The sequence below is a fragment of the Belonocnema kinseyi genome, chromosome 9 (assembly GCF_010883055.1).
Source record: "Belonocnema kinseyi isolate 2016_QV_RU_SX_M_011 chromosome 9, B_treatae_v1, whole genome shotgun sequence".
In the NCBI taxonomy this organism is placed as follows: Eukaryota; Metazoa; Arthropoda; class Insecta; order Hymenoptera; family Cynipidae; genus Belonocnema; species Belonocnema kinseyi.
The window spans coordinates 36,783,618-36,795,903 of NC_046665.1; the positions used below are offsets into that span (position 1 = coordinate 36,783,618).

General features: G+C 30.1%; 1 protein-coding gene across 6 annotated transcripts in view; it reads right to left on the reverse strand.

Annotated features, from left to right (window-relative positions):
- The window catches only part of LOC117180399 (multivesicular body subunit 12A), a 14,076-nt gene extending 2,907 nt beyond the window's left edge, over positions 1 to 11,169 (reverse strand). The window contains exons 1-7 of one of the 6 annotated variants that reach the window (XM_033372896.1): positions 11,141 to 11,169; positions 10,583 to 10,747; positions 6,199 to 6,333; positions 5,197 to 5,395; positions 4,759 to 4,900; positions 1,458 to 1,541; positions 1,016 to 1,385 (exon numbers count right to left, since the gene is read on the reverse strand). In XM_033372896.1, coding sequence (XP_033228787.1) covers positions 1,016 to 1,385; positions 1,458 to 1,541; positions 4,759 to 4,900; positions 5,197 to 5,395; positions 6,199 to 6,324 — 921 coding nt within the window. In that variant the 5' untranslated portion in view covers positions 6,325 to 6,333; positions 10,583 to 10,747; positions 11,141 to 11,169. Of the gene's footprint in view, positions 1 to 1,015; positions 1,386 to 1,457; positions 1,542 to 4,758; positions 4,901 to 5,196; positions 5,396 to 6,198; positions 6,334 to 6,535; positions 6,587 to 8,503; positions 8,855 to 10,272; positions 10,521 to 10,582; positions 10,748 to 11,055 lie in introns of those variants that run through there. The other 5 variants (XM_033372895.1, XM_033372892.1, XM_033372893.1 and 2 more) reach the window with 5 other exon arrangements.
- Positions 11,170 to 12,286: the final 1,117 nt, after the last annotated feature.

The following is a 12,286-nucleotide window of genomic DNA, read 5'->3' on the forward strand; positions in this document are numbered from 1 at the left end:
TGTGACGTAGTTACGACTGCAATTTTACCGTGATTTCGCATTTTTCCGAAAATGGGTTTCTTGCAACAACAAAAATTCTTAAAAAATCAAACAAACATTGTATTAAAAACATTCTCTACTTTTTACAGGAGTTTCAGCAAAGAATCGTCTCACAGTGCGATCTTTAAGTGTTGGTTTCAATTTCACAGAATGTTTTTCGCTCACCTGGATAAATTCGAATTTGGTTGGAAATCTACGCAAATTCAAAACATTCCGGAAACTTTTTAGACTGGATAATTAAAAATTAAGAGGCATTTAACCTGCTTTTATTTACTATCCATAGATTTTCATGTAGAATTACAGAGAAAAACATATTTCACAAAAAATAAAATTGTAAAAAAAAAATGTTACTGATAAATCACTTTTACAGGTTTTTTTTGTTGCTCACCAAAGTACAGGGTTAGGCCAAAAAACTATCACATATGCCTTATTATTTAAGAAATATACAAGCTAAATGGTCTGTAAAGTATCAAAAAATGAGTTACTTAAAAAAAGACCCTAATGATTTTTAAAATTTTAGGCCCTTAAATAGTCGGAAGTCCTCTCCAAACTAAGATTTCCAGGCAACGTCAACAGGCAAAGTTCATTTCAGTGAAAACTGATTTAGGCTAGGCATCCCGCAGAAGCAACTTATCTTTATTCACGTAATTGTTTATAAAAATATATGGGAATGATTAGACTTTAACTAAAATTATAAACATTATATAGACATTATAAACTAAAAGATTGTAGGCTTGAAAATGTTACAAAAAGAAGGCTTCAATCTTTATTAGTGACATTTGAAGTGATTGAAAATGTTTTTCTACCAAAAAATTGTAAAATTCCCATAAAAAAAATTAGTTATTATTTCCCAGTTCTACAGCCGCCCTGAAATTGTTGTACTTACAAAAAGGTTTAATAAATAAAAATGGCAAGTACTTTGCTTTATTCTCAGGAACAAATCAAATTTGTCAATATTGTGATATAAAAACCTTACCTTAGCGAAACTGTTATTCGTCGAAAGGAGAGGATTAAGAGCAAACGGAACCCCATCCAGATCGGAAGACCCTGGTAATGTGCCATAATTTTGTGTAGAACAAGTAAGAGGAGATTTTGGTGGTCGAGGTGCTGGCCTCGTTGGTTTGATGATTCTCGCATTAGGACTAAGAATCTCGTAGTCTCTGTCACAAGAGTCGTCTGCGGGTCTCCCTGGACTCGGCTGATTTATCTGTGGATAAATGCTGTTCGGTAGTTTGGGTGTAATCTTTGGTTTCGGTGGCCTTTCCGGAGCCACTCTGTGTGGTGTTCCATTCGATGGATTCGGCGATGGATTAGAAAACGATCTACACGGAAATAAAAAAATACATCTTTAGAGGAAATTTTTGTATTTTTCATGGTAATTAATTTAGTTTCTGACTCTCGGTGGTAGGCTTACTCACTCTATATTTGCGTAGGGCCTGGAACTTGGATCTTCCGCGTTGATGTCGACCGTTTTGTAACAAATGCTGACTCCGTTTACTAGGCTGTGATAACAAAACAGGCTCACGTTAGCTTACTAGTTATTTTTAATCATTATTAATGAGCCTTTACGTTTATTCATTCTCATTTCTAAATTAAAACAGTTTTTAAAAATTGTGTATTGTAAATTGCGACTGTAAAGGAAACAAATAGAATCGCAATTTAATGTTTAATTTGAAATCAAAAGACCGACCAGCGACTAGACCGATTGGCGCGTAGTGTCAAATACAAATTTGGGACAATAAAAGACCCTGGGGTTCTATTTTTTTCTTTTTACATAAAAATAAGCTGATTAATATTTTGCTTCGATCAAAGAATATTTTTCTGGTCAATTTTTTACAAAATTAATCGGCAAATGAGAAAAAATTTGTCTTGATTTACCGGAAAATTAATGATTTGTATTGACGAAAGTGTTAAAATAGAAGTTGCAGATCTCTCTGAAATACATCCTTTCTGGCAAAAAATCGGAAAAATGGTTGAGAACAGTACATAAAAGCATTTTGATTTTCCTTAAAAATAGAAGGGCATTTTATATTATAAATACTTACCAGTTAAATTTATGTTATCCAAAACACAAAAATTAATTTTACAGAAAGAAATTTTTATTTTCCTTTCAATCCATACTGGAATTTTTATTTTTTACTTTAAAACGAAAATGCAAATAAATATAAGAAATTGCATTTATTTGATTTTCGAAAGAAAAAAAAGGTTTTTAGACATTTTTCAACAACAAAAAAACATGGACTTTTCATGTTTTCCGTGCAATTTGGTGAAGTTTAAAAAAAAAATTGTTTTCATAGCAGAGTTATTCCATTTTATATCGCCCAAAATCGGTTGCGGCCTAATTAAAAAACTGTGTTAGTAAAGTGTAATAATTATCCATTTTTTCTAAATTTATATGTCACATCCATTTCTTAAATTACTTTATCTTTATTTCGCAATTTGATTTCAAAAGCACAAGGGTGCAGAAAAATGACACATTTATTAAATTATAGAATTGAGAAAAACTCCAATTCTACCATTTAAAATGGAATTGAATTAAATCAGTCGTATTTAAAGCTTTAGCAAAATCGTAGTGTTTAATTTTCTTAATTAAAACTGACCGTATATGGTTTATTTTTTTTCAGAATTTTGGCCCTTTTTCAAGTTTTGACGATGAAATATTAAAAATTCCGCTTTGAAATTCGTCAATGAGGAAGTTTTGTTCATTTTCGGAAAATAATATATTGTAGGAAGAAAAATGAACAAATCCAGGATTTACAGTACGCATATACCAATTAGATCTTTATTTAATCGCTCTGAAAATTGTGCGCTGGTCCCAAGTCTTTTTCTACTGAACAGCAATTTTCAAAATAGCTCACAATATTCATATTTTGAGGTTTAGCCCAGTTTAACCTTTTTAAATCAAATATTAATATAGCAATATTTTGAGCTGTTCTGCAAATTAATATTTAAGTAGGAAAGGGTTCGGGACCAACTTCAAATTTTCATAGTGATTAAATGAAGAACTAATTTACAAAACTTCGAAAATTACGAATTTTAAAGTGCTACTTTTAGCATTTTATTATCAAAAATGGCAAAAAGGGCTTAAGTATTAAAAAGTGTAATAAATAATGAATCTTATAAAGTAGGTTTTAATCTAAAAAATGCGATTTTGATGACGCTTCGAAAGTATTGACAATGGCGGTTTTATAGACATTTAAAAAAATATAATTTTTGCCCATTATTTCATATTAGTTACTTTTCTCATGTTATATAAAAGTTTAAATACTATTGAATACATCTGATTTAATTAAATTCCATTTTAAATAGTAGAATTTCAGTTTTTGTCAATTCTATAATGCACATAAATGTAATATTTTTCAGCAATCTTGCACTTTTAAAATCAAATTTCGAAAAAAAGTAATTTAATAAATGTACGTGACAAATAAGTTCCAAAAACATTGATAAATATTATAGTTACGTATGAACATTTTTCAAAATTAAACTGCAATCAAACTTGACGAAATAAAATGGAATGATCTCGAAAGCAAATTTTACACCGTTGCTTTTTAAATTTGAATGTAAAAAGGAAAAGAATAGGATCACAGGGCCTTTCATTTTCTGAAATTTGCACTTTACGCCCTAAGCGAGAGTCTGAGTAAAAAATGTAAACTTTGAGAACTTATATTTTAAATGTGAATAAAATTTGTATAGGATATGCTTTTCAGAAAGTCATTTCAGCCGAAGAATTTACATTTCCTATTTATTTTGAACATATAAATTTAAAATTATGTAACAAGCATCTTCAAGTGTGCTTTTATTTAATTCGAAATTGTTTCATTTAAAACAGTTTGAAGTTAAATGTTGAATTATTCCATTTTGTACTATTTACAACTGTGACCCTTCTAAGGGCTCCAAATTAAAATTACTTTATTTTAAATAATACCATATTAATATTTAAAAAAGCATTTTCTAAATGAAGGACTAATTTTTTTTTACTTATGTTAAACAGTATCATATGAACTTTACTTGTAAAGAAAGATAAAGATCTGAAGAAACTAAGCCCCTTTCATAAATTATGATAATCTTTGGCATCTTAGAATGCATTTGTTCTCGCATTTGTATTGCTACATTTACAAGACACATTGAACTACACAACAATAATTAAGTTTTGATAAAATTCGAATCTTCTATTTCCTTTTTCTCTAAATTTCTGGAATAATGAAAATAGAGTATTCGTTAAATTCTTTAAAAAATTATTAGGTTGAAAATTGGACTAATATTAGTTTATCTGAGATTGTAAAACTGAATCACGTAATTTCCAAATGCGTTTAAACTTTAATCTCAGTTATCTGGTAAGCGATAAGAACCCGAGATCTTGATTATTTCTCTGTAATCTACTATATTTAAGAAGCTCTGCTTTTCAGTAATATTTTAGAACTGAATATTATTCAAGATTTTTCATATTTTAGAGATTTCTAATTTCTAATTTTTTTAGTAAGAAGTTCTTAATGAGTTTTTATCAGATCACAAAACAATGATTGTAGTTGTCCCAAATTTGAGCCCTGCTTAATACTTCTCGGCTTTCGATTGCAAATGAAAAAATGCGATATGAAAGTTTATTCGATAAAACAAAGAGAATAAATAGTCGCTTGTAAATAAAAGTAGCAAAGAATGCGTCTTTGAACTTAAGATTGAAGATTGGACAACGATAATTAAAACAATAATAATTAAACTCACCCAGCGTAAGTGAATTCAAATGGCGCTCTTCTCGAGGGTTTCCCAACTCTACTGCATATGATTATGTCTGTTATAGCCTTTGAGCACAAGTCCTTATTCCTAATTTTATAACAAAGTTGTCTCTTCCTCCACGCACGCTGCACTAGAAAACGATTACAAGTTCAAACACCGAGCAATTATAAATAGTTTTAATATTCTATATTTCTCAGGTAATATTCTGGTATTAGTATCAAATATAGGTGTTAAAAAGCCTGTATTGCTATTTATATTTCGATTTTGAATATTTTTATCTTCTTATCTTTATTCTGTTCTTATAGTTTATGCATTGTGTCAGCTTACTAAATTCGAAAAATTGTTATAGAAAGTTTCAATCCTAATTGAAAGGCTTAAGTCTTCCAAAAGAATGTTTTTAAATAAATAAATAATAACATTGCTTACTGGAGTCAACTGTGTGAGAGATCATGCTATAACCCTTTGGAGCAGGTTCCCGGTCATCGATGATGGCGATCTCTTCAACAATACAGTGCGGCAGTCCTTCAGTCTTTGAGAAACATATGTATCTAGTTTTCTTCTTAATAAACAATCCACTTTCACGCCATAAATCGGCATCGGCGTCTAAATCGTGGGTTCTCGAGACCTATAATAAATTTAAAATACTCTCTTACAATCTCCCCCACATTCGAAATTATTTAATTTCACACGCTTTTAATTTGAAATTATTTCATTTTTAAAGTTTCAATCTTAAACTATTATATTTTTGCGTAAAATTTTCAACGACCGAAATTTAATATTATCCAAATTAGTTTTAAACTGCCCATTTTTTAATACTTAACTTTGAAATTACTTCACTTTAAACGGTTTCAGTTTAACATTCATTTAACTATTTAATCTTTAATTTTCAAATTCATGAAAGAAACATGAAAAAATTACTGAATCATTTTTACTCGGAGGCCTTAAAAACTAAAATTTTTATTTTTGGACGGTTAAAACTACACAATATTACATTTGAAAATGCTTTAACATGATCATATCGGAGTCAAAATTTTCAAAACTTAACAATCTAAAATTATAAGGGCCTAAAATTGTACAACTTTAAATCAGAATCGTGAAAAATTTCAGAAATTTTCAAACAAATTAGTTCAAAGTCGCATAATTATTCTCAGTTATGTTAGTTTCCCGGTTGAGTAGTAACTTTAGAATTTCATCCAAAATGAGGCTTCCAAATTTGAAGTTTTCGAATCCATTTAATTATTAATTATGTAAATTGTTCGAAATTAAGTGTTGAACGTATAGGACTTTTTTTAGTCTCGAATAAAAATTCTCCGGCTTTTATACCTTTTTTTCATCCCTGACTTATTTTCCTGATTTCCAGAGTTTAATTAAACCGCAGGCAGTGTGACTCTTTGTCTGTTGATTAATAGCAAATAAGATATTACTTACTACAGTGAAATTGGGAGGACATTTGTCGATGTCTTCAACAATACTAATAGCAGTAATGGGACGATCATCTGGCAGAACAGACGACAGCTGATGAACCAGCATCTTGCTACCGTCTTTCTTTGACATTTTGCTGCCCTGAAATTAGATATTTTTAATTCATATTCAAAAATTGTTAAATAGATTAATGGTTACTTTAAGTTTCATGTAACTGGGGCCTTTCTATGAATCAGCTAACGGTGTGAGTAAGGTGAGAATAGGTTGTCAGTGAAATTGAGAGACAAAAGGCTTTATGTAATTCACGTGTATGAATGGATCGCCATTCATTTCTTTTACTTACTGCACTGCTTCGAGGTTGTTGAAAGTTAGAGCTACATTCCAATTTCATTTTCTAACCATAATTAATCATAGATTGACACAGATTAAAAAGTGATTCTTATCTTTTAAGGTTCAATTGCAATGTCAAAAATCTTTAATTCTAAATTAATAAATTATTTGTTTTAAAACAGTGTTTTACTTTATGAAATAGAAATTAAGTAATACAAAATATGTACAAAGTTCATGTAAATCACTAGTATTTGAAATATATTAAGTAGCATAACTGGAATTCGAGGGAAAATACTACGACTAATAGACTTGCAAAAGTTAAATTTGGAGCATGAAATGGATTGCGAGATTGATTGTTGAAACAAGAAGCGTATTCTGCATATTCAGCATTCTGTTTCGACGACAAGTGGATGCCGTTTTCATTCTTGAGAATCTCGAGTATCCGTTATGAGGGGAATAAGGAAAGGAGCACGTACGTAAAATCCTGAGAACAATGAAGTCAGGTTTATTAACAGCGAAAGTTCTTTTTGGAGATTAATTTCAATGAAACTCGAAACCACAAGTAAATTATTTTACTAACAGAATTTTATCTACCATTCTTATTAGACTAATTGACTTTCGTTGAAAGGGAATTTTTAAAAATAGTATAACAAAATTATAACACATTTAAATACAATGAAATAAGTATAAGACAATCACTTAGAGAAAATTTATTTTTTAGATTCAATTAATTTTATTTTGCTGTTCAAGGAGTTCAAAAATAATAAATTCTGTAAGAAAATTGTGTATAATATTTGAAAATAACGAAGGAGCTTTTAAAAAGATCAAGAATCCAACGACCAAATTTGGACCATTTGGATAATTTTTTGTTGTTTTTGTTGTTTTTTGGGGGTTTTTTCAAATTACAATAGGGTTTTTTTTGGGTTTTTTTAGATTACAATAGGGTTTTTTTGGTTTTCGTTTATTCGTTGTGGTCCAAATTTGGTCGTTGGATTCTTGTTTTTTATAACAGGATTTTGCATGAATTTGATTATTTGGACGTTAAATGGGATTTTTAATTTAGATTTCGTTCTAATTTAAATTTCGTAAATTTTAAAAAGATCATAATAAATATATAAAAAACGTGTTATTTTCCTCACAATAGATAATGCATTGTTATTAATCAATATTACTACTATACTATTAATAATATAATACAGTAAAATTTTTAAAATCTTTGAAAAATAAATTGAGTAACACAACAAACTAAGATCGACGAACTATTAAAACTAGTGAAACTTAGGAAATTTATTTTTAAAAAATGAAAGGTTCTTACATGGCTTCTAAGCAATTTCAGGCATACTCATACATTTTTTTCAATAGAGTGTTGCAAGGTCTCTTTTTACTAATTAAGCGTTAGAATAAAAATTCCAAAAGCATTAATTAAATTTTTAAATTCACTGTCATAATATTATATTCAAACCGATTTTCAAATCGATTAATTTTCTGTATGAACGAATCCTAACTTTCAATAGCAATACAATTTTTATTTGTAAATCCAAATCTATTACTTCATGATCACATTATAATTTCCGTTATTTAAATAAGATGCCTGCAACCAATGTTTACCATTTAACTATACAATAGAAATATATACTTATAATTTAAGGAAAATTTATTTGGTAATGTGAATGTGAAAATAATTATTCGAAGAATAAATTTTATTATTTTCTGAACACAGCATTTAAATTATCTATATGATAATAATTGACGGGTTTAAATCTGTTGCCATAATTTTAATTGAAACAGTTATATTAAATGACTAAAAAATGGTACTATTTATTACTTTTTCTTATTTATTCATTTAAGAGTAGTCAATTTATACTTTAAAAGTATAAATATTTATTCTCATCAGAAATGAAAACATTTTGTGAATCTATGAACAGAAAATATCCTGACTTTTAACAGCATATTCACTTTGTTAACTTTATTTTTTCCTTACCTAAATTATCATGCACTAAAAATGAATTCTAGTCTCAATTCACACTTGTTCGTTCATTCATTGTCTCGACCTTAAATCGAATTTGTTGTTTAAGAAATTCAAAAAGAACGGCATGACAAGTTTTTAAATAAAATTTTAAGAATACAGAATTGAATAAAATTATAAAACCTAAAATTACAATTTCCGTTATAAATTTCGTCATGCTTCACATAAGTAGCCAGCATTAATCTGAGTTCTAAAGAAGTTATTTCGCCTCACAAGGGAATGAATAATGCTGTGCTACTTCAAAGGAAAAAAAAATTTTGTAATCGTCAGAAAATTATTGCAAAAACACCAAGAAAAGAGAGGATACGTATATTTTTTTACATACATCTAATTTTTTATCCGCAATTTAAAAAAAAATTATTCTACATAATACAAAACTCTCTGTATTTGTATATGCAAATAATATAAATTTTTAAGAAAGCAATAGGCTATTACGATTAATTGAACCTTATTCTCAAGTTCAATCGAAGTCTGTTTATTCACAGATATTGTGAAGGCCCTATAGTTATTATCATGTAGTTCGGCATTTTTGTGAAGTTCAGATTTTAACTGTGCAGTTCAAATAAAAAAGTTCCATTTCGTAACTAGTGTAATTTTTGAAGTTTTACAAACGATTTTTTTTTAACGAAGTGCCTACTTGTACGGAAAAAATCCGGCTAAACGTAAAATAATTTCGGTACACGCAGAACTATGGTCCTTTTTAAATAAGAGAAATAATTTGAAATTTAAAACTGATCAAATTCTATGAATTTGAAAGCGTCCTTGGAATCTAAGAATTCTAATTGAAGCCAGTATCTTAATCTATAATTTTCAAATAAAACTTTTGAAGTTAAAAGCAAACAGAACTTTACAACTTCTAATCGTTTGAAAACTACGATATTAAAAGAAATCTAAATTTTAATTATAAAAAATTTTAAACACGAAAATGATCATTTTAAAGCCATTAAACACCATTAAAAATAAAGAGTGTAAACAATATGAAAATAGATCATATTCTTTTTATTATATGCATGATTTATTAGTGAAATTTTGAAAATAACGGAGATTTTTCTATTGATTATGATTATAGTTTTTTAAAATCCCACGAACAGTTTAAAATCGAAAACAGAAAAATCGAGGGATACTATTTTGGAGAAAGCTGTTTTTAATATTTTTTAAAATACAAAACGAAAATTGCTTTACTATAAAAACATGATAAATCGCGTATATAATTTGTTTTCAATCATAGAAACAGTCCATTTTGAAACTCAAGGAGTTCCATTGTAAAGCATCAAAATCTAAATTCTAAAATAATATATTTTTTGAAGATTTTAAGATCAAACTTAAACATAAGATTTTTGATAAATTCGATTTCATAATGCAATAACAAAAATCAGCTGCAACCTATTCATGAGTCTCAGTGACGTTATTCGTCCATAAAATTTCATTTTATCGAATTTAATTCTCAATAATATTAACACATTGTTTTGACATTGTTTTTGACGCTCATGGGTATTTTCACTGTTTCGAGCTCGAAGACTCGAAACACATTTAACAGCAATTCAAATTCCCAGTAAGTACATTCACCCCGAGAATTATTTAAGAAATTCGTCTAAAAGAAAGAAAAGTTCTGCAAAAAAACCGTCTGTAAACACTGAAAACTATGTACGTCAAAACAAACACAAAGAGGGGGGAATAAAGCACGTATGTTTCCTGCCAGGATTCTCTTTTTTGTCCTAAGAAACCTTATTTCGCACCATCATCGAAATTAATTTTCGTAAATCGTTAAAAGGTCCACGATGACCCCAACCGCAGCCTCTCTTTTAATGTCCGGTCGGTCACACTCGCGGCCGAGCAAAGATCCGATCGTACGTGATACAAAATCAAAAACACAGACTCGTGATGATCAAAAGAATAAATAAAATAAGAGGCTCAAGCCGACGCAAACGCGGATCCGATTTAAATCGTTTTTCGCAAGCCACGTACCTCAGAACTGGTTCTAAATTTGAGATCGGAGATCTATAAATAAACAAAATTCCGTCTTTCAAGACTCACCTACGTGCAGTCGGAATCTATAAAACCGACATTTCCTCGTAGTTTTGACCGCCCAACCTCTCTCTTCTATCCAGCGATTAATTAACTGGAATTAGGACGTCACACTTGGTTCTGGGACTTGCAGGCCAGACACAATCACGCACAAAATTACTATTTTGTGCACCACTGCCAAAAATGAGACAAAATTAGTGAATTCACTGAATTGGCAAATAACGGCGGCGAGACACGCGCGACGTTCAGTTTCGATTCGAGAAAGAGTTGGAAAACAAAAAGGGAAAAAGGACACAAGAGTGCGAGAGAGAAGGGAATGTAAGAATGGGAGACAAAGTAGTAGGGAGAGAAAATCGGTGGAAGGAAAACACGAGTTGGAAGTGCATGGAGCTGCTACGAGTGAAGCCCTGAATAAAATGCATTTACTGCTATTCGATTTTACTCAGGCTTAGACTTAGACATAGTAATCAGAAAGCGTATACTAGATAATTTTTGCGGCAACTTCTATGTAAAGAATGCTATGAGCAATGGCGAGCAATCCGAGCATTCTTACGTCCGTAACTGTACCTCCGTCTCCGTCACTCGAGCTTTGACACCGATGACATCACCCACACCTTTGTACGCACTTGTGTTTGTCACATACTTAGGCCAGTGACGTACCACTATTTACTTTTGACAGGGCCCCAGACATAGGACTCCACAATAGAATCAATTTTAAATTCTACATATTATTATTTTGATCATTATATATAATAATATTCGATAAGGTTTTATGCTCTCTTTACCTTGCGATTTTTTTAAATATAATACTTTTACACACTGTGACAGTGTATAAGTGTTGCCTATTCAAAAATTTACATTTTCATCATTGGTTTCTTATTTGTAATAATTTGACACATAAGCCGTTTTTGCAGAAGTTTAGATTGCCATAAAGCAGGGTTAATGCTGAATTAAAAAAATGAGTTATTTCCTACTTTTTAAAAAATGCTCTTGGTTATACAAATTTTAAGATTTGAGCCTTAATTTACTTATTTATTTTTTATTATATATCATTTTTTTATATTATATCATCGTAGTTCTAATGCTGAAATTTCGGGAAATTGTTAAAAATACCCTGGCGGACCGAAGGAACCGAAAGGAGCCTCTACAAAGTACCCACGTAAAGACCCCATTGGGTCCCCATTTGGTTCTTTTTTAAATAACTCGAAAAAGCAGCAAAATCAACTTCTAAATGTTTGAAAATTGGATTCTACGTTAAAATTCTTTATAGAATGTCATGGAATAATCGTAATAGTTTTTTTTTGCAACGGTAAAAAGTTATAAAAAATATATGACGTATAATGCCTGTTGACTGCTACTTACAGGCGATGCGTTTAAAGTGTAACAGTCAACAGGCGTTATACGTTTTATATTTTTAAATCTTTTTACCGTTACCAAAAAAAACTATTGCGATTATTCCGTGACCTTCTATAGGGAATTTTAACGTAGAATCCGAATTTCAACAATTTAAAAGTTGATTTTGCTGTTTTTTCGAGTTTCTAAAAAAGGAACCGAATGGGGTCTTTACGGGTACTTTGGAGAGGATCCATTCGGTTCCTTCGGTCCGCCAGGGTACACCAAACTCTCGCTTACAGTCACATCGTTCTCAGCCTTCCTAGAACTGCTGGCTCACGCAGTTTCTCAGGGGAGTAGGGCGAGAGCGGTTGCGACATT